Source organism: Lithobates pipiens, unplaced genomic scaffold, assembly GCF_037356315.1.
Source record: "Lithobates pipiens isolate NorthernLeopardFrog02 unplaced genomic scaffold, aLitPip1_a1.2 Scaffold_16, whole genome shotgun sequence".
Lineage (NCBI taxonomy): Eukaryota > Metazoa > Chordata > Amphibia > Anura > Ranidae > Lithobates > Lithobates pipiens.
In genome coordinates this window covers 378,270,759-378,293,082 of record NW_027507748.1, presented here as the reverse complement: position 1 = coordinate 378,293,082, position 22,324 = coordinate 378,270,759, and the positions used below count along the sequence as shown (strand labels likewise).

Here is a 22,324-nt window from a genome sequence, read left to right as displayed (position 1 = left end):
CTATGGCTCTATGTTCAGGCTGTAAAGAGCAATTTCCTAAGGTTGCTTTGGAGCAGAGCACCTAGATGGCCCGACTATGTTCATATCGAGGTAAAAGATTAAGGTAAGGATAAGAAAAGGTGTACGACTACTGTGGAATTACTTCCAAGAAGAAAGAGCCGCTAACTCAACTAGCTGAAAGACTTTATAGCAACCAAGAAGGTCACATTTGCAAGATAGATCATCCAAGCGCATTTCCCTGGTGCGTCCAAAGGATGGTTTCTGCAGGGCAAAGAGACACAGATTGAGGTCCCCGGGAAGCTCAGGGGCTGATCCAAGATACACCTTGAAAAATGGTTTTGATAAGGGAGAGAGAGGCATGAGGCTTTTGAAAAAGAATGGACAAGGCCTCTTCCAGTGGGCAAGTTCTGATCAATATAAGGAGAGGGTTTGGGATTTTATATGAAGCATGCGACTGAATTGGCAACATGAACAAGGAGTGTCTGGTGAATGTATAATAAAAGGTATCTTATGCACATTATATCATATCATACATGTTATATAACATAGACAAAGTACATATAAATATCATTTATTTCATATATATCACATAGTAACATAATAGCATAATGCCATGCTGATGCATGATATTGATATTGTAAAAATACCAGACTCTAGGATCCATGTTCACACAATATATCGTATAACAAAGCCATACTTAATTTGGTAAAGGCCAGTAAAACATAATCAATAAAATATTGGTGATACTCTTGAGATGTATATTCATAATGATAGTATCGCTATATCTCGACGCGTTTCATAGATAACTTCTACTCTTTAAGTGTAGATGTGGAATGAGTGTCTATAAAAAATATTGTAAGATTACAATGGGTCAATCTACAAGAAAGGTGTGTGTTAACATCAGGTGTCTTCCATGAGGAATCTGTGGCACCAACTGCCAAGCAGTAAGGTCTGTTTGGGTGGTGGCACCCTCCCTCCAGTTAGCAGCCTGCGTGACGTTGGCAGTCACCCATTGGCTACATTGAAGTATAATATACTCCTTCTAGCTGGACCAGTTACTTCCTGTAGGGTGATATCTCAGTGGGCGTTGTGCACCATTCGGACCTTATGGGTTGACATGGGATGTCAACATAGTATTGTGGCAGGTTGTCTGGTATTTTACAGACTTTGGTTTGGTGTTCGGTCCTCTAATCTTTACACTACAAGCTCCCCTCAAAAGGCATACACTGCTTCACATTTTTACCTTACTTTTTTGCTTTATATCAAGTATAGGCTCACTATCATTATACCACCATATTTTTATCTATTTTGGTGATGGAACATTTCAGTATTTATTGGATTACCCTGTAACATTTTCAACTTATAATTGCACATACATTTCATGTTGTTATAGATAAATGGTGATGTGGTCTACATCACTTTATACATGGGGGACTACTCCCCAGGGATACCTGTCTCCTGTTGGGCTTCCAGCATTATTCCTTGGGGTTTACAACCTCAGCTCCCGGGACTGATGATACATCTTGCCCCAGCCAGCCTCCAGCCATCAGCGCCTTTCACCCAGACCCATAGGTTATCTGTAAGTATGAATGGGGGATATTATTCCATTTATCTTTATTTTTCCCCATTCTTACTTGTGGATAGACCCATTGTAATCTTACTATATTTTTATAGACACCCATCCTGCATCTTCTCCTGAAGAGTGGAAGTTATCCATGAAACGCATCGAGCTATATAGATGCTATCATTATGATTATACATCTCAAGAGTGTGACCAATATTTTATCGATTGTGTTTTACTGGCCTGGTGTCTGTTTTTTTAAAAATGTCAATATCATGTATCAACACACTCGCCAGACTCTCCTTGTTCATGAGAATCACACAGTGGAACGTCTCTTTGATCTTAAGTCCCAAGCGTGAGAAAGCAGTATTTTCTCTGCTAGGGAGACTTTTACTTGGGATGTCTCCATGATAAGACAGTATCCCATTTGAAGAAAAGTTTGAAGAGTATATTTTTGGATCTTTGGATCCAACCAAGGAATCTGAATTGTCCTGTGGACATTTCCAGATAGCTGGACATGAGAGTAGTCCTTCAAAATGAAGGTCATTGTGAGGGAAATGGCCAAAGTACTGACAATTCCGCCCAAGACAATCATGGCCGCCATGGTGCACAGTGTGACTAATGTGGGCAGTACTTCCTCCTTGTAACCTGAACAGATCACATGACTTACTTCCTGGTCTATTTAAGTCTGCTGCTGGAGCTGCTCATTGCTGGATTATCTTCAGCTTCTCCCTGACCCTGTGTTCCTGTGTATCCTGATTGAACTTCTGTTATTGACCTGGCTTGCTCTGACCTGTGATCCTGATCTCCTGATTTACCCTTGGCTTGTACTTCTGACTTCTCTCTGGCTTGTTCCATGTCTGACCTTGGCTTGGCTTATTGACTCTGCTACAGATCCATCTTCCTGTGTATGACCCCGGCTATCCAATCTCATCACCTGAACTGATCTTACCGTGCATGACCCCCGGCCTGGCTCACGTTTCTGTCTTTGGTTGCTACTCTGTCAAGCTTAACTGGTACTCCGCAAGCACACCAGCTTTACAGTTCATCCAGCCTGTTCCTGCTACATCACGGTGACCAGCTTATCTCATCTCAGTACCTGGCAAACTGTGCTTCTCTGGGCACTGCTCTCCCTGTACCACTTTCAGGGAAGTGCTGCACTTAGGCCCAAGGGGAGTCGTCTCAGCATCTCGGCCTCACACTCTGTATGTGACAGCATAATCCAGCCAACATGTCAAAGGCCGATGGTGGTGCTTCACCTCTGGAGGTTTTGGCCAACAGATCACTGCTCTTATTCAAGCAATAAAAAGATTTCTGGAAGGCTACTTCCAGCTGGAACGCTGTCTGCAGCATTTGCCTGGGCCACCTGCCCAGGAGGATCAAGCTCTACCCTCTACCAGTTCTGCAACTACTGCACCAGTGGTGGTCCCTTCACCTGAACCATGGGTACCAATTCCCAAACGATTCTCTGGGGACCGGAAAAAGTTTAGATCATTCAAGAATGCTTGCCTGTTGTACTTGGCCCTACAATCACAGAATTTCTCTCTTGAGACTATCAAAGTAGGGTTCATTGTCTCATTACTAACAGACGAACCCCAGGCTTGAGCTCACAGTTTATTGGAACAAAAGAACCCGGTCATCAAATCTGTGGACTTGTTTTTTGATTCAATGCCGCAATTATACGATGACCCAGAGTGGGTAGCCACCGCTGAAGCTGCCCTACATACTCTGCAACGAGGAAGGTGTCCCGTGGAGGACTATACAGTAGACTTCCATAAATGGTCCGCTGACACAGGATGGAAAGAGGCAGCTTTAAAATATCAATATCGCCAGGGACTGTCAGAATACCTCAAGGATGAATTGACTAGAGTAGAGTCTCCTGCCACCCTGTAAGACCATATTCAGCTTGCTGTTCAATTGCAGGAGCTATGTTCCAAAAGAGCCCAAGCCTTCAGACCCACTTGGATGTTACCCAAGGTTCCTTCAACTCCAGCAACCATGCCTCCCTTTGCATCCACTTCAGAAGTTGAACCTATGCAGATAGGCCTAGTCCACTCAGCTCTGACCCCTGAAGAGAAACTTTGTCGCTGGCAAGTAGGGATGAGCCTGATGTTCGAGTTGAAGATCGGGTGTTCGCCGAACAACGAACAATACGTGGTGTTCGCGGCAAATTAGAAAGCTGCCAGAACACCATTAAAGTCTATGGGACACTAACATGAAAAATCAAAAGTACAAAGTGTTTGGGGACCTGGGTCCTGCCCCAGGGGACATGTATCAATGGAATTTTTTTATTTTAAAACAGACGTTGTTTAGGGAGCAATGATTTTTTTTAATGCTTAAAGTGAAGCAATAAAGCTGAAATATTGCTTTAAATATCATGCCTGGGGGTGTCTATAGTATGCCTGTAAAGTGGCACATTTTCACCCGTGTTTAGAACAGTACCACAGCAAGATGACATTTCTAAAGGAAAAATTGTCATTTAAAATTGATCACGGCTGTAATGAATTATCGGGTCTCAGCAATATAGAGATAATTGAAAAAAAGAGCATGGGACCCCCCCCCCCATCCATTACCAGGCCCTTTGGGTCTGGTATGAATATTAAGGAAACCCTGAGTCAAATTTTTTTTTTAATTGTGTGGGGGTCCCCCTAAAATCCATACCAGGCCCTTGGGGTCTGATATGGAAATTAAGGGGAACCCTGCACCAAATTTTAAAATAAAAACCATAGGGAAGTCCTTGCCTTCAGTTATATAAGAGCTGTCACAGCGAAGACGCGTCAGATGGCAAGAGTCTCCCATAGAGGCGAGTCAGTTGCAACTTTTTTTTCTCTTTCGGTCCGTCAGGCGGCTTGAACTTACACCATGGGACAGTTTTATTTTTAATAAAGGACTTGTCCCAAGCTATCTCTTGTCTTTTTGACCATTTTGACACTTTTTTTGTGAAATGGTAGGAATGTACCCCATTACCAATTCACACAGGGAGGAGGCTGGGATCTAGGGGTCCCCGTGTTAAAGGGGGCTTCCAGATTCCAGTAAGCCCCCTGCCTGCAGACCTCCACAACCACCGGGCAAGGGTTGTGGGGCTGAGGCCCTTGTCCCCATCAACATGGGGACAAGGTGCTTTGGGGTGCTACCCCAAAGCACTCTCCCCATGTTGAGGGCATGTGGCCTGGTACGGTTCAGGAGGAGGGGCACCCTTTCATACCCCCTCTTTTCCTGCAGTCTGCCAGGATGCGTATGCCATTTTCTTTAAATTTTGGCACAGGGTTCCTCTTAAAATCCATACCAGATCTGGAGGGGCTGGTATGGATTTTGGGGGACCACTATGCCTTTTTTTAAATTTGGCGCAGGGTTCCCCTTAATTTCCATATCAGACCCAAAGGGCCTGGTATGGATTTTATGGGGACCCTCATGCAATTTAAAAAAAAAATTTGATTCGTGGTTCCTCGTAATGTTAATAAAAGACTCAAATGGCCTGGTAACAGAGGGGGGATCCCATGCTCTTTTTTTCAATTATCTGTATTAATATTGCTGAGACCCGACAATTCATTACAGCCGCGATCAATTTTAAATGACAATTTTTCCTTTAGAAATGTCATTTTGCTCTAGTACTGTTCTGAACACGGGAAAAATGCACCACTTTACAGGCATACTATAGACACCCCTCAGGCATGATATTTAAAGGAATATTAATCACTTAAGCCCTGGACCAATTTGCAGCCAAAGGACCAAGTCCCTTTTTGCGATTCGGCACTGCAACGCTTTAACTGACAATTGCGCAGTCGTGCACGTGGCTCTCAAACAAAATTGGCGTCCTTTTTTTCCCACAAGTAGAGCTCTCTTTTGGTGGTATTTGATCACCTCTGCGGTTTTTATTTTTTGCGCTATAAACAAAAATAGAGCGACAATTTTGAAAAAAATGCAATATTTTTTACTTTTTGCTATAATAAATATCCCCCAAAAATATATAAAAAAAACATATTTTTTCCTCAGTTTAGGCCGATATGTATTCTTCTACATATTTTTGGTAAAAAAAAAATCGCAATTAGCGATTATTGATTGGTTTGCGCAAAAGTTATAGCGTTTACAAAATAGGGGATAGTTTTATAGCATTTTTATTATTATTTTTTTTTGCTAGTAATGGCGGGGATCAGCCATTTTTATTGTGACTGCGATATTATGGCGGACACATCGGACATTTTTGGGACCATTGCCATTTATACAGCAATCAGTGCTATTTAAATGCGCTGATTCCTGTGTAAATAACACTGGCAGTGAAGGAGTTAACCACTAGGGGTCAGTGTAGGGGTTATGTGTGACCACTAGGGGTCAGTGTAGGGGTTATGTGTGTCACTTTTTCACTTTGCGCAAAAGTTATAGCGTTTACAAAATAGGGGATAGTTTTATAGCATTTTTATTAATATTTTTTTGCTAGTAATGGTGGGGATCAGCCATTTTTATTGTGACTGCGATATTATGGTGGACACATCGGACATTTTTGGGACCATTGCCATTTATACAGCAATCAGTGCTATTTAAATGCGCTGATTCCTGTGTAAATAACACTGGCAGTGAAGGAGTTAACCACTAGGGGTCGGCGATCGGGTCCACTGGTCCTGCGGCCATGAAGCTCAGGACCGGGTCGGGAGCACGCCGTTGCCGGCACGCTCCCGACCCAACAGCTGGGAACTTAAAGAGCCAAGTACAGGTACGTGATTGTGCCCAGGCGTGCCATTTTGCTGACGCATATCGGCGTGAGGCGGTCCTTAAGCAGTTACATTTTTATTGTTTCACTTTTTCATTTTGCGCAAAAGTTATAGCGTTTACAAAATAGGGGATAGTTTTATAGCATTTTTATTAATATTTTTTTTTGCTAGTAATGGCGGGATCAGCCATTTTTATTGTGACTGTGATATTATGGCGGACACATCGGACATTTTTGGGACCATTGCCATTTATACAGCAATCAGTGCTATTTAAATGCGCTGATTCCTGTGTAAATAACACTGGCAGTGAAGGAGTTAACCACTAGGGGTCAGTGTAGGGGTTATGTGTGACATTATGTTTTTATTGTAGGGGCGTGGCCTGGCATGTGACGTCACTGATCATCTTTCCCTATAACAGGAAACAGACGATCGGTGACAGCCACAGTAGGAAGCACGGAGAGAGGTTTGTTTACACAGACCTCTCCTCGTTCTTCAGCTCTGTGACACGATGGCGGGACACCAGCGGCGATCGGGTCCGCTGGTCCTGCGGCCATGGAGCTCAGGACCGATTCGGGAGCATGCCGTTGCTGGCACGCTCCCGACCCAACGGCTGGGAACTTAAAGAGTCAAGTACAGGTACGTGATTGTGCCCAGCCGTGCCATTTTGCTGACGTATATCGGCGTGAGGCGGTCCTTAAGCAGTTAAATTTTTATTGTTTCACTTTAAGCATTAAAAAAAATCACTGCTCCCGAAAAAGCGGACGTTTTTAAAAAAAAAAGTTTGCATTGATACATGTCCCCTGGGGCAGGACTCGGGTCCCCAAACACTTATTATGACAATAACTTGCATATAAGCCTTTAAAATGAGCACTTTTGATTATTCATGTTCATGTCCCATAGACTTTAACGTCTTTATGCGTTTTGCCAAATTTTTTTGTCGGTCCGCATGTTCTGCTCCAAACCAAACAGGAGGGTGTTCGGCTCATCCTTACCTGCAAGCTAATCTTTGCCTTTACTGTGACAGAACTGGACATTTCTTACGCAACTGCCCCATAAGACCCTGTAAGTCTCTACCACGTATGCCTGTATATTCCCAAATGGTAGGATCTTCCTCCTCTCATCTTGTCCTTCATGTCTCCCTGCAGGTAGTGGAAGAGAAGGTTTAGCTTCTGGCAAGGTTTAGTTTTCTGGACTTGACTTTGCAATGAAACTTGGTATTCCCCTATACAGGAAAAAACAACTGACAGTTCATCTAGCTGATGGCTCTCTGCCCAGTTCTGGGCTTGTTGACCAAGAGACTGCATCTCGTTTCACCTTGACTGAATCCAGTCACCAAGAATTTCTGTGCTTTGATGTTCTGAGCTCACCTATGTTCCCAGTCATTCATGGCTACAGGCGCACAATCTGCAGATCGACTGGTCTAAAGGAGAATTTATATTTCCCTCATCATATTGTCATCAGCACTGTCTCACTCCCATGCATAATAAGTCTGCTAACTGCTTGACTGTCCAACCAATGTGTGGCACCCATAAGGATATAGCATCAGTCTATCAAGGATTCTCAGATGTCTTCGACAAGAATAATGCCGATATCCTTCCACCTCATCGGCCATATGATTGCCCAATAGAGCTCCTTCCAGGTTCTGAAATACCCTTTGGCCGCATATTTCCTCTCTCTGAAAAGGAGATTGAGACACTATGGGAGTACCTTGATGAGAACTTGGAAAAGGGATTCATCCGGCCATCTTCCTCTCCTGCCAGGGCCGGCATATTTTTCATGGAAAAAAAATAAGACCCTCAGACCATGTGTAACAAAATCGATATTAAAAACCGTTACCCGCACCCTCTTATTCCAGAGCTTTTGCAGAGGTTCCATAATGTCAGAGTCTTCACGAAGTTAGATCTGTGAGGTGCCTACAACATGATCCGCATTTGTGAAGGTGACAAATGGAAGACAGCATTCAGAACACGTTTTGGGCACTTTGAATACCTTATAATGCTATTCGGACTGTGTAATGCACCAACCACATTCCAGCATCTGGTGAATGACATCTTTTGGGAGTTCCTGCATTATTTTGTCATTGTCTACCTTGATGACATTCTCATTTTTTCAGTTACCCTAGAGCTTCATAGGTCACATGTGGAGAAAGGGTTAAGGAAACATGGACTATATGTAAAAGCCAAAAAGTGTGACTTTGAAAAGTTGTAAATCAGTTCTTGGGGCTTATCATTTCTACAGAGGGAGTCACCATGGAGCCACAAAAAGCCAAAGCTATTCTGGAATGGCCCGCTCCTGTAGATAAAAAGGGAGTACACAGGTCTGTTGGATTCGCAAACTTCTACAGAAGATTCATAAAAAACTTTTCTGCCATCATCTCACCAGTCACCCAAGTCACCCGCCAGTATACTCGATTTCAGTGGTCACCTGAAGCCCAAGCAGCCTTTGAAAAACAAAAATCCCTGTTTACTTCTGCTCCAGTTCTCCAGCACCCTGATCCTGCTTTACCCTATGTTTTGGAGGTTGATGCTTCAGAAGTAGCCACAGGGGCAGTTCTGTCACAACGTTAGGGTTCTAAAGTGTTACTCCACCCTGTTGCCTTTTCTTCACGCAAAATGAGTCAGCCGGAAAGGAACTATGACGTTGGGGACCTAGAAATCCTGGCTATAAAGACAGCCCTGGAGGTATCTTTTGGAAGGAGCCGCACACCCTATTATGATTTTCATTGACCATAAAAATCTGGAATATCTTAGCCAAATGTCTAAGACCCCGACAGGCTCATTGGGCATTGTTTTTCTCCAGATTCAATTTCCGCATTACCTATTGGCCAGGGTCAAAGAATAGAAAAGCCGATACTCTATCACAGATGTTTTCCGACATCCCAAAGGTAACAACACCTGACACAATTCTGCCAAGCCAGAATTTTTTGTTACTTCAATATGATTTAAGAGCATCAATTAAACAAGCCTCAGTACATTGCACAAAATCAGAGGCTTCCTCTCTAAAGCCCCATACACACTACCAGATTTTCTGCTGATTTTTTCCTTCAGATTTACCAAAACCATATAATATGAGGTCAAACCTTAGGCATTTCAATTTGTATGCAATCAGGCAGGCCCTTCTACTACATGGTTTTGGTAAATCTGAAGGAAAAAATCAACAGAAAATCTGATAGTGTGTATGGGGCTTTAGAAGTCAAGAAGGGTTATTATGGCATCAGGATAAGATCTTTGTCTTTAAAAAAAACAGGTTACAGGTTTTGAAGACCCTCCACAATCATCAACTTGCTCAGCATTTCGGGGTTAGAAAGACAACAGAACTCAGTAAGCGATCCTTTTAGTGGCCCACCTTGAAATTGGATGGTAGGAGCTATGTGAAGTCCTGTGCCATCTGTCAGTGAAAAAAGGGGTCCAACGCCAAGGCTTGGGGTTTGTTGAGGCCATTACCTGTCCTAGAGCAGCCATGGAAGAAAATTTCAATAGACTTTATAGTGGATTAACCCCCATCAGAAGGGTACACAACTATTTTTGTAGTAGTGGATCGCCTGGCTAAGATGGCTTACGTCCTGCCTATGATAGGCACACCTTCAGCTATGGATACAGTGAATATCTTGATTAAAGAGGTACTCCGACTACATGGCCTTCCTGATAGCACTATTTTGGATAGAGGGGTCCAGGTTACCTCAAGATTTTGGAAAAGTCTTTGCAGAAGTTTGGCAATAGATGTTTGCTTATCATCCACAAAGTAATGGGCAAACCGAGAGAAACAACCAAACTCTAGAACAGTATTTAAGGTGCTTTTATTCTTTTCCTCAAGATGATTGTCTTTCCTTACTTTGTGTGCTGAATTTGCGTACAATAATTCTGTTAACTCTGTGCATGCAGCAACCAGTCACCCTTTTGGGTGAACTATGGATTTCATCCTTAATTCCTGCCAAACAGCATACCCAAAGCCTCAGTACCAGCAGTTCAGGAACGCATAACATTTATCCAGACTAACTGACAGACTCTCCGAGAAACTATGCAGAAAGCTCAAGAGGACTTCCATATACAATCTGATAGAAGGAGAAGAATCAGTCCTAGCTTCCAGGTCGGGGACAAGGTATGGCTCTCTTCTGTTAACCTCAAATTGTCTTGTTCTTCCAGGAATATGGGGCCAAAGTTTGTCGGGCCATTTGAGGTCAAGAGAGAAGTTAATCCTGTGGCATTTGAACTGGCACTGCCAACATCGTATCGGCTTCATCCAATGTTTTATGTCTCACTGCTTAAACATCAAGCCCTTCTCCTGGGGGGATGAAGTGCCACCTCCTCCAGTCTCTGTGGATGATGAACCAGAATTTGAGGTAAAAGCTATCCTGGACTGTCGGAAGAGAAGTAGGCAAAACCAATTTCTTATCAAATTGAAAAGGTATTCAGCAGAGGACAACAATTGGGAACCAGCGGGTTAAATACATGCCTCTAGACTACTACAGGAGTTCTGGGACATACATCCTGAAAAATGGGCTTGTTTAGGCATCCGGAGGCTGCCCCTCGGGGGGGGGGGCACTTTCAGGGAAATGGCCAAAGAAAGACTGGCAATTCGATCCAACACAATCATGGCCGCCATGGTGCACAGTGTGACTAATGTGGGCGGTACTTCCTCCTTTTAACCTGGAGAGATCACATGACTTACTTCCTGGTCTATTTAAGCCCGCTGCTGGAGCTGCTCATTGCTGGATTATCTTCAGCTTCTCCTTCATCCTGTGTTCCTGTGTATCCTAACTGAACTTCTGTTATTGACCTGGCTTGCTGTGACCTGTGATCCTGATCTCCTGATTTACCCTTGGCTTGTATTTCTGACTTCTCTCTGGCTTGCTCCACCGTGCCTGACCTTGGCTTTGCTTATCGACTCTCCTTTGCTTATCTACAGATACATCTTCCTATGTATGACCCCGGCTATCCAATCTCATCATATGAACTGATCTTACCATGTATGACCCCCTGGCCTGGCTCTCGTTTCTGCCTCCCGTTGCTACTCTGTCAAGCTTACCTGGTACACTGCAAGCACACCAGCTTTACAGTTCATCCAGCCTGTTCCTGCTACATCACAGTGACCAGCTCATCTCATCTCAGTACCTGGCAAGCTGTGCTTCTCTGGGCACTGCTCTCTCTGTACCACTTTCAGGGAAGTGCTGCACTTAGCCGCAAGGACAGCCCTCTCAGCATCTCAGCCTCACACCTGGTACGTGACAGTCATCTAGATATTCTTTGACCTGGATGTCCTGAGTTTTTAAAAGGGCAAGGAACGATGTAGGGACCTTTGTGAATAATCTGAAGGCAGAAGATAGTTAGTCCAAAAGGCAGCACAACAAACTATAAGTAACTGGAAAGTTCAGAAAGCTGATAAGGAGGATAAATAGGAATATGAAGATAGGCTTTTTGAATGTCTATGGCTGACAAGTATTCACCTTGTTTCAGAGAGGCAATAACTGACCTTGCAGATTCCATGCAAGATGTTGGCGTTTGAAGGTAAATGTTTAGGGATTTTAGGTCCAGGATAGGACGAATGCCCCCATTTGGCTTTTGCACACTTCAGTGGAAAGAGGGATTTGGGGAATACTTGATGGGCTTTGTGTCCCAAGAATTAAGCTAAAAGAATGGGCTGAGCTTAGGTTTTGAAGTCGAAGCCTCAATAGAGTTTTGAGGTGGTCTGTGTCTTAAGGAGTTAAAGGCCCTTGAGAAAGTAGATTTTTGAATGCTTTGGTGGAAAAATCTTTCCGCCGGTGAAATATTTAATGAATTTTTCAAGTGCCTTGCCAAAGGCACTTCCAGCTTCAAAGGGCATATGTGTTAGGCATCTTTTACGGCAGGTTCAGCTGACTAGGCTTTGAGCCACAAGATTCTGTGCATGCGAATGGGATTTAGAGCTGTTCTGGAAATATGTGTAATTACATTTTAGGGAATCCACAAAAAAGAGCAGAGCAGAGCAGAAGGTAATTGCTGTAATTACTCACTTAATGTATGGTCCTGGAATACAGGATCATGCTGGTTGTTCATTGCAGTTTATTCAATTAGCTGTGGTTTGACAAACAGAACTTGCAGAAATTACTGGTTGAAGAGCTGGGCCTGCAAGTGTACAGATAGCCCTTATAAGCACCTTACAATCCTATATGCAGACTCCTTGAATGGAGGAACATCTTCAATTGGTACAGATGTTTGTTTAAGACTGAGTTGGAAGAATCTTATACGAGAACAGACCACTTTTTAGTGACATCTTTTTCCACTGGATAGAGCTCAGCAATAATTTTCAGGGGGTTGAAAATATTTTCTGGAAGACCCAATTATTATAAAACACCCATCCTATTTATTAATAAATTAAATGTCTGTTTATATTTAGCAGATCTCTTTTTACCCAAGCATGGTGGGACAGGGAAAATTCAAATGCAACCAAGTGAGCATATTGTGTAAAGCCATAACATCAGATGTATAGGTGAATGAGGGGGGGGGGGGTGATCTTCTGCAGCCTCCTCTAACATCACCTCCTGGTTCAATTCATTCCCTATATGTCTGCCTTTTTAAGGACAGGCATAAGCCAGGCATATAAGGATCCATTGCAAGTAGAGATGGTGGAGCTGGAGAAGGAGCCTAGTGTTTTTGAGCCCTGGACAGTGATGGTTGTATTAAAGCCATTAGTTGTCCAATGAATTGTGACATAGTAGCAGAAAGGTCTGCCTTAGTCAGGTAGGCTGCTTGTTGCATGCCTGAGATAGAGCTACAATCGGATGCAAGATTGGTGTTAAAATTTTGACTTGCTCTGGTGCAAGAGAAGCATTTTCCCTCTGAGGTTGAGTGTGTGTGGGCCTTTGGTAATGTTTGCCTGAGCTTTTGCCATGGCTCCCTTTCACCCAGTTTCTGTAATAACCATGGGTGAGGGTATTCTCCTTTGGAGTATTCAGGGAGTAGGGTGCAGGGTAAGTGTGTCCATGAAGATGTTACAGCAACCAAAGTGCAGTCTGTCCTGTAGCAAGGTCCTCATTGCAAAATGATGGGAGGAAGTGCCAGTGGAAGTGGTGTTAAAGTGTATGCTGTGATGATCACCTGATCATCCACTTCAAGCTAAGCTCTGAGTGGCTGAGTTTTAGCATCATGTTTGAAAAGTTTACACTGTGAAGTGAATGCATTCCAAACACAATCTGGATTTGACAGTACTGTTCAGAGATGCAGGGTGGCCCTGTCTTACCTGTGGTTGTCACTGGTCTCTATATAAGGTCCAGGTTTCACCTTTCACAGTGGGCACACCCCTGTATTCAGGGTCAGGGTTCCATAGGGATAGACCCTAGCCATGGACCTGTATAGCACCCTGCGAATTACTACATTTGTTGCAAAGTTCCAGTGCCTGAAGCTACATTACAGGCATTCTGATACACTGTAAACAATAAAGAAGTGTGCCAGATCAGTATATATAAAACATAAACCGCGATTTATTCTGAAAACACTTAGATCTAAAAACACTGTATAATACACACAGGGCTGGTAGAATGAAGCAGTAGTCTCAATGGACTAGAGTGTAGCTGCGGCCATCAAAACCAGTGCTCCATTCTACCAGCCCGGTGTGCAGTATACAGAGTTTTTAGATGTAAGTGTATTCAGAATAAATTGTGGTTTATGGTTGACATTTACTGATCTGATGCACTCCTTTATTGTTTATATGTCATGAGGGGACCCCATAACTATCGAGGATCTGCCGATGACTGCATAAGTCTCTTCTCCTATCAAGCTTTCCACCCTCCTGTCCTCTATGGATTTTGAATGACTATTTGTCTGCCAGTGGAGCACTGACTCACCTTGTTCAGATACACTGCCTCTATTGCTGTATTAGAAGATAGTGAAGTTGATTGAAGAGTTGATTAAAGACTCCAAAGAGAAATAAAACAGTTAAGATAAGAGTGATTTCTCCATAAACAAAACAGGGTTAATCACCTTAGGACACTTGCAAAAACCTGAGACTAGCAAGAAACTGAGGTTACATTATATAGAGTGGATGTCCAGGGGGCATGTCCCTAAAAGATTGTCATTGTCCAATCACCTGAAGGTAGCAGCTTATAAGCCAAGGTCTATGAATACTCAGCCTGGGTCCTGTACTGTAAGAATAAGATATCATTTTACATTTACTTTATTCATCTACAACCCTTGACTGTCTGTTTGTGCACCAGCGTTCATTTGAATAAAATACATTTGTGGGCCAGGATTTTTAAGTGTCTAAATTTCTAAATCACCTACTACCATTGACTTACTGTTTTTGCACCAGAAGCATAGATGCATAGGTGTTTGTTTGACAACAGTGGCTTTGGAAGGATTGTAGGAATACTTTTTCATTTATTTTTTTTATAAAGTAAATAAAGAAAATATTAGCAATCATGAAATGTAAAATTTGTTTTTATAATCAATGATAATTAAATGAGTGCTAGGGAGTATAGAACTCCTGAACAAGTTCTGACCCAAACAGCAAACTCTATTAAAGTCCATGTGACCCAAACTTGAAAAATCAAAAGTCCTAATTTTGAAGGCTTATATGCAAGTAATTGGACAAAAAAAGGTTATGGGGTCTGGGTACTGCCCAGGGAGACATGATCAATGCAAAATATTTTTAAAAGATCATTTTTACAGGAGAAGTGATTTTGATGATGCATAAAGTGCAACAATAAAAATGAAAAGTTCCTTTAAATATAAGGCCTGAGGGGCCCCCTAGTCTGCCTGTAAAGTGGCACATTTCTAGCATGTATAGAACATGCTGCAGCAGACATGACATTTCTAAAGAAAAAAATACATGAAATGACATTTAAATTACCGGAAATACAATACCATTAATAGGAAACCGGCAATAGGAAAATGTAAAAATAAATAAAATGACGTGGGGTTCCCCCCAAAGTTTATATCAGACCCTTATCCAAGCATGCAGCCTGGCAGGCCAGGAAAGAGTGGGATGAGTGAGAGCCCCCACCCCTCCTGAACCATACAAGGCCATATGCCCTCAACATGGGGGGTGGGTGCTTTGGGGCCTGGGCTGTAGTTGCGGGGGTCTGCGAGCAGAGGGCTTATCAGAATCTGGAAGCCCCCTTAAGAAAAGGGCCCCCAAATCCCACTTCCCCCCTATGTGAATAAGTATGGGGTACATAGTACCTTTACTCATTCACCAAAAAAAGTGTCAAAAGATAATAAATATACAGAGACAGTTTTTGACAACACCTTTATTAAAAGATAAAAAAAACTGTGTCCCCCAAAGTAAATCCATCATCAATCACGATTCCACCCACACTGCCGGACCCCAAAAAGTAAAAATCGATCCACCATACAGTTAGGTAAAACACCGAATGCTTACCTTGTCGTTTGACAGTTCTTACATAGGTAAGGGCAAGGGGCCACCTGGTGACATCACCTGGTGGCACCACCCCCTTGTAGCATCCCCAACCAGCATCCATGGCCAGTGAAATGACACGGGGGCGGTGCCACCAGGTAATGTTACCAGGTGGCTCTGTCCCTTACCTATATAAGAACTGTCAAAAAGCAAACCAGGCATTCAGCGATTTGCCTTAGTTGACAGTGGAATTTTTCTCTTTTTCGGGTCCAGCGGTGGCGTCACGATTGATGATGGATCTACATCGATTGACATTGTTTTTTTTTTTATTTTTAATAAAGGAATTGTCAAAAACTGTCTCTGTGTTTTTATTACTTTTCAACACTTTTTTCGTGAATGGGTAGGGGTACCTCCTACTCATTCACATGGGGGGGGTGGGATCTGGGGGCTTTCCTGATTCTGATAAGCCCCATTGCCTACAGACTCCCACAACCACAACCCAGGGTTGTGGGGATGAGGCCCTTGTTCCCATTAACATGGGGACAAGGTGCTTTGGGATGGGGGGCAGAGCCTCCCCTTCCCCAAAGCACCCACACCCCCATGTTGAGGGCATGTGGCCTGGTATGGTTTAGGAGGAGGGGGGCATTCGCTCAAATGCTGCATGCTTGAATAAGGGTCTGGTATGGATTTTGGGGGGACCCCATGCTGTTTTTGTTTTACTTTTTAAATGTCGGCAATGTTATTTTGTATTCTACTGTCAGCAGGGAAGCTCATTGACAGCCGATGACTCATCGGTTGTTAAGGACGTCACAGCTGGCTTCCTGGCCCGCACTGTGCAGTGCATTGCAGGGCATTCGGCCCTGCAAATTCCGGTGTTCGCCAAGCGGGTGAAAGGGGATGCTCAGGCTGAATGTTTGCTCGACCCGAACCGTTCGCCCAACTCTACTAGGGAGTAGTTGTCTTTCATAGGGGGTGTAAGCAGAGTTAAGGCAATAGGTATATCCTCCTTACTCGCTAAGCAATAACAAGCTGAATGTGCTGACATTCTGTGCATTTGTGCATCAACTTCTACAAGTCAGTGGGGACAAGGGTGCGCAATTCAATAGGTCAGCTTGGGTAAATGTTATCAACATCACAAATAAAGTTAAAAGAGAACCTGTACCTATTAGTACAAATGGGTTGAAATAAGGGAAAGCACAGGGAACATTGTGAAATAATAGCTAAAATGGAACAAGTGCAAGAAAACAGAATACAGTACCTATTAGTTTTAAAAATAAAAGTTTAAGCCACAGGCATGCACATATCTTATTCAGGTTGAAATTTCTCCTCAAAGTGCTCTGAAAGTCCAAAAAGTGCTATAGTTTTTGACTTTCTGCAAAGCTGAAGTCTATGCATGCCTGCATCCTTCCTCACTGCAATGTAGCTGCCAATGAGAGGCATTAGCATTGCACTGGAGATATGTCTAAGCTCTGCCATGCTGTAAACCTGAAAGCTGAGTTCTGGAGGGTCTTAGGGCGCAACAAGGAAGAATGTTGACCTAGCATAGATATTGTACATGATATTTCGTTCACAACTGCAGCCATTTTTTTCCATATGTGACAGTTTTGCTTTAAAGTTTACCTTGCTACATTGGCATGGTATATTGTATAAATAGGCAAATCTATAGCATGATTTATACCCATGACATCCTTGACTACCCTAAAATCATCATCACAAACATCAATAATTCCAGAAGTGATGGACATTTCCTGAAGTAAGCAACCATATAGTCAGTATTTTAAATGTTATGATTGCGCAATATTATTTAAGCAATAACTACTCATTCATACAAACTGACTGCAGTGAGGAGTGTCTTCTTTTTACAATAAGCTACTTAATTTATATAAATATATTTAGGGCTTGTTAATTGAACACAGGTTTTATTTTTTTACAAATAAACTATACAATTTTCTGCCAAATTCAAATTGCTAAAGAGCAGAAATTGCTATTAGAAAACAATTCTAAAAAGATTAATATACTGTGATTCTGAATACCTATTTTAAGGACAAATGCTACAACATCCACTAAAAGAACATCCTGTTGACCCATTGGAGCACAATTCTGTACTTGAAACTATTTAAACAATAGCTACAGAAATGTGCAAAAGCTTTAATAAAAAGAGCTTTGATTGAACTTTGTCATTTATACCTGAAGTAAGAAACAAAATTCTATACTCTTGAACAAATGGATGTAATTGAAGAACTGTTTGATATAAATATGAAATGCACAATGTTGGTTACAAAACCACTATTTTCCATTTCTACTACATTTGGTTCATACATAAAATAAAGACCGAAGTGCAATAACAAACAATAACGAATCAGCAAATCTTTTACTGATCCTATTAATGGTAAAAATAATTAGACAAATTACTGGACTTTGTAAATCATCACTGATCTTTGGAATGCAGTATTAGATATGCCTATGTATATATGTCTTATCAACAAGTAAATATACATGTTTGCAGAGAAGAACATTTGTCCAATAACACTGCAAAGAATAGCAATCAGAATATCCCATCTACACAACTAAAAATAACCTGTCACAATCCTGGGAATATCTAACAGAGAATATGGTGATAAAATGCATAAGCAGAGGTTCATTCCAGGGAATACCACTTTACAAGAAAAGTTGATTCATCCTAAATCCCCCTTTCTTGATCTACTCGTCAATATGACACATTGGGGTTTACTTACGAAAGGCAAATCCACTTTGCACTACAAGTGCACTGAAAGTGCACTTGGAAGTGCAGTCACTGTAGATCTGAAATGAGGGGAAGCTCTGCTGATTTTGGCATCCAATCATGTGCAAGATAAAATTCAGTTTTTTTATTTTACTTGCATGTCCCCCTCAGATCAACAGCGACTGCACTTCCAAGTACACTTTGGATTTGCTTTTAGTAAATAACCCCCACGGTTTCCCAAAAAGGGGGCAATGCTCAATTTGCACTGCTCATAGCTCATATTTGTGCTTAGTTTAACAATATTTTTTTATGACTCCTACAGCGTCTTAAAGGGCCGATGTACAGGTACGATGGCCAGGGGAGCCATCCTGCCGCAGTATAACTGTGGTAGCTGGTCAGGAACCCGTTAAAAAGTATATGAAAACTGACATATGTCTTAGCCCTTGTACACACGGTCCGACAGAAAATGTCCGATCGGACCGTGTTGTCAGATAATCCGACCGTGTGTGGGCTCCATTGGACTGTTTTCGGCGGAATATCCAACCGACAAAGTTTTAGAGGTGGGCTATAAAATTTTCTGACAACATGATCCGATGGGACTTTGTCCTATCGTTTGTAGAGAATTCCGATCGGACAAAGTACCACGCATGCTCAAATCAAATTCCTAGACCAAAGCTATTGGCTACTAGCCTGAACGTAGTCCCGTCGTAACGAAATAACGTCACCACATTCTGAACGATCGGATTTTCCGACAACTTTGTCAGACCGTGTGTATGCAACACAAGTTTCGGACAAAATCCGATGGATTTTGTTGTCGGAATGTCCGACCGTGTGTACAAGGGCTACACATATATATAATAAATGTATTATTCATTTTTGTTATGTGTCAATTTTATTGGCATTTTAGTTACAATATTTTATAACATTTAGATGCCAGCTGAAACCAAGTTAATACCCTCTCTTTGATGTTTAACCTAAAATGTCAAGAGTTCCTATCATCCCATCTAACCCCCAGGAGATTAAAGAACATCTGTCAATTGCTAAAATATAGCAACTTATTACTACTAAATTGGTAAAATATATTAAAATGAATAAATTAATAAATTTCAGGCACCCATGTCTTTTACAGGTATTTACAATTATCAAGGGGGTCCTGAAATGTAAGGATTGCCTTTCCTGGGAGGTCCTGGGAAGTTAAGAGGCACACTTGCACTATGCAATCAAATCAGTAATGTACTGTAATACTGAATGACATTTTAGAATTGATGTTATTCACTGTGAAAACTACTGTTTTAGATTTCATTTGAATGCCTATCTAAACAATTGACTTGTGCAAAAGTATCTTAAGACATAATACCTAACAGGAGATTATAATAAAGCATATGAAACTAATGGAGAAAAACTAAATGCAATTTAATGAAACCGAGTCACTGATGTATATCCAGTAGTGCAATACTATTAAATGTCTTCCAGTACAGAAATAAATGATTAATTATTAAGTATTTCCTGAAATTCATGTAATAACATTCCTGCTTTTTTCTGAATGTACTTTACAATATTTAGTAAACTCTAGAAATATCCTCCTTTAATCATTAATGCTTGGAACGAATTTCACACTTGGGTTCATATTATTCAACTGTCAGTCACTTTTCCATGGCATGAATAAAAACATATCTTAAACTATGACCTCAGAGGAGTTTTCCTTTCCAAGACAGGTTACAAGTGCTTCTTGCATGTCAATGATATTTTCAGTTTTCCCTTATACTATACAGGCTGCACGGCATACTACTGAGAGAAAATATTGAAGTGTCTGATCAAATCATCTTTTTATGACAACCGCAACAGGGGCATAATAAAGAATGTTTGTGACACCCCTTAAATATCCAAACCTTTTCTACATATTTTGCACAATTGGTTTGCCCTTTTTAACTTGATTGCAAAACGAGAAAACAAAACAGGTTGCTAGAGGGAGACAACAAATTAAGTATACATAATCCACACCTAACTGCTTTAAATGCATTTAAAGCACAGACTACAGATATTCTTTTATCCATGAACAGGTAATTTCCCCAAGAATATTCTGCTTGAAGCACCTCAGCTTAATGATGGATGTATTAAGCACTAAAGGGGGTGCAGGGGATCGGCCAACATCCAAACAGCAGCCTTGGCCATCCAGGTTGTTTTTTTACACTTTATTTTTTACACATATTGTCCCAGTAACTTTGGAAGGCTTTTTAAAGTGTCATTCCCATTTAAACCTCAGTGGAGGAATATAGATCACATACTAATAGGACCAGACAAGGTAGTACTGGAAGGAGTACAGGATGAGAGTGGTAAAAGAGTACTTGACACAAATAGTCATTCAAAAATGTAAACTTACATCCAAATGTTTCTCTACAGTGGAGCCATGCCCTTGACTGTGGTGACCATTATGACTGCCACTCTTGTGCCCATTCTGGTGTGGTGTGGCAGATCGGCTGTGACCAGTGCGAGAAGAAGACAGGCTACGACTGGATCTGTGGCTAGAAGCTTTATGGTCATCTTGGCTACGCTTGGGACTTTGTCTACAAGTTTTAAGAAAGACAGGTAATTACCTCTACAAGATCAGGTATTTACAGGAATTCAGAAAAAAAAACAGGTTAGCATTTTAGCCATAACAAGCAATAAACATAGAGAGGAGGCAGTCAAAAAAAGCTATTATGTGAGTGCAAAATATGATGGTAGATTGACAACAGATTGCTACATAAATATGCAAAGTAAACCCACTTCTATTACCACACACAAGATCCAGAAGTCTGACTTACCATAAATCGTACCACTATTGCCTAAAAATACTGCAGCTACAAATACTGTAGCTGCTCACTTTTAATATAAGGACACTTACTCGTCCAGGCACCCTGTGAAGTTGGCACCCCAAGCCAATCTGTCCATTGGCTCCAGGTGCAGGCGCTGGCACCTTCACTACAGGAAACAGAAAGTTAAGCCTTGCTGCTTCACAAGCCTGTTTCCTACTGCACATGCGTGAGAAACGCTGCACTCTCTGAATGGTGTCACTGTCTTCTGGGACCTTTGTGTTTCCCAGAAGGCGGGGGGGGGGGGGGAAGGAGGAGGAAGCGATTGTAGCGATCTTTCCCAGAAGTGGGAGCGGATGCCTGGGTTTGACAGGTATCTACTCCCCCCCAAAGGTGCAAAATGTGGCCGCGGAGGGGGGGGGGATGGAAGCAAACAGGCAGAGCTTCCCCTTTTGGGTGGAACTCAGGTTTAAGAGGTGTGACTTGATCTTGGCATGTATAATTAGCCTTAATATTACAGATTTATAGAGGAATGCAAAGAAATACCCTGATAGAAAAAGTATTCTATACAGATTCTATTTAAGCAAAAAACAACCTTTTTTACTCAAATTGAATGTGTCACTAACTTGGGCAATTTAACCTGAAAATATGCCTAAGGCCAGCCATACACGGTTTCGAGTCTCGATCGGAAACAGAAACAGGCTGACATTTGAACTGTTAATGGGCAGGCTAAATGTACCAAATTGAGCGATCGATCAACTTGGGTGCAACCAGTCTGCCAGATTCTCTTGCGATAATCACTGTCTTCTCCCAGCGGGGACAGCTTCCCCCACCCTCCTCAGCTGCCCCACTGGGAGAAGACAATGGTCTGGGTGCAGAGATTCTTGCATGAACAATGTTGCAGGAAAGAAATTTGCTCCGTGTATGGCAGGCCTAAATCTCAACTGACATCACAGAACTAGATATATGCAGTGAGATAGACCTTGTGCTAATGACTTTTCTAGTTCTACCTCCACTTTTCTGTTACAACTATGCTCTGCAATACAAGTCTGTGTGAGAATGGTTGTATTGAGAGTGGTGTGGTTGTTACTCATCTATGCCAGCATATAACACTGCATTGTGAAAGCTAGAAGCAGCAATTTCACTGAAAGAAAAAGGTAATTTAAGGCATTTTCTAGCTTTGAAATGTAGAGCTTGGCACAGCCACTTTTCC

The 22,324-nt window shown here is 42.0% G+C and overlaps 1 protein-coding gene across 1 annotated transcript in view; it reads right to left on the bottom strand.

Annotated features, from left to right (window-relative positions):
• SRRM3 (serine/arginine repetitive matrix 3) overlaps positions 1–22,324 on the bottom strand; it is a 577,610-nt gene that overhangs the window by 39,823 nt on the left and 515,463 nt on the right. Inside the window, exon 11 of the mRNA XM_077482193.1 lies at positions 20,700–20,883. Within this exon, the coding sequence (XP_077338319.1) occupies positions 20,700–20,883 (184 nt within the window). The remainder of the gene's footprint in view (positions 1–20,699; positions 20,884–22,324) is intronic.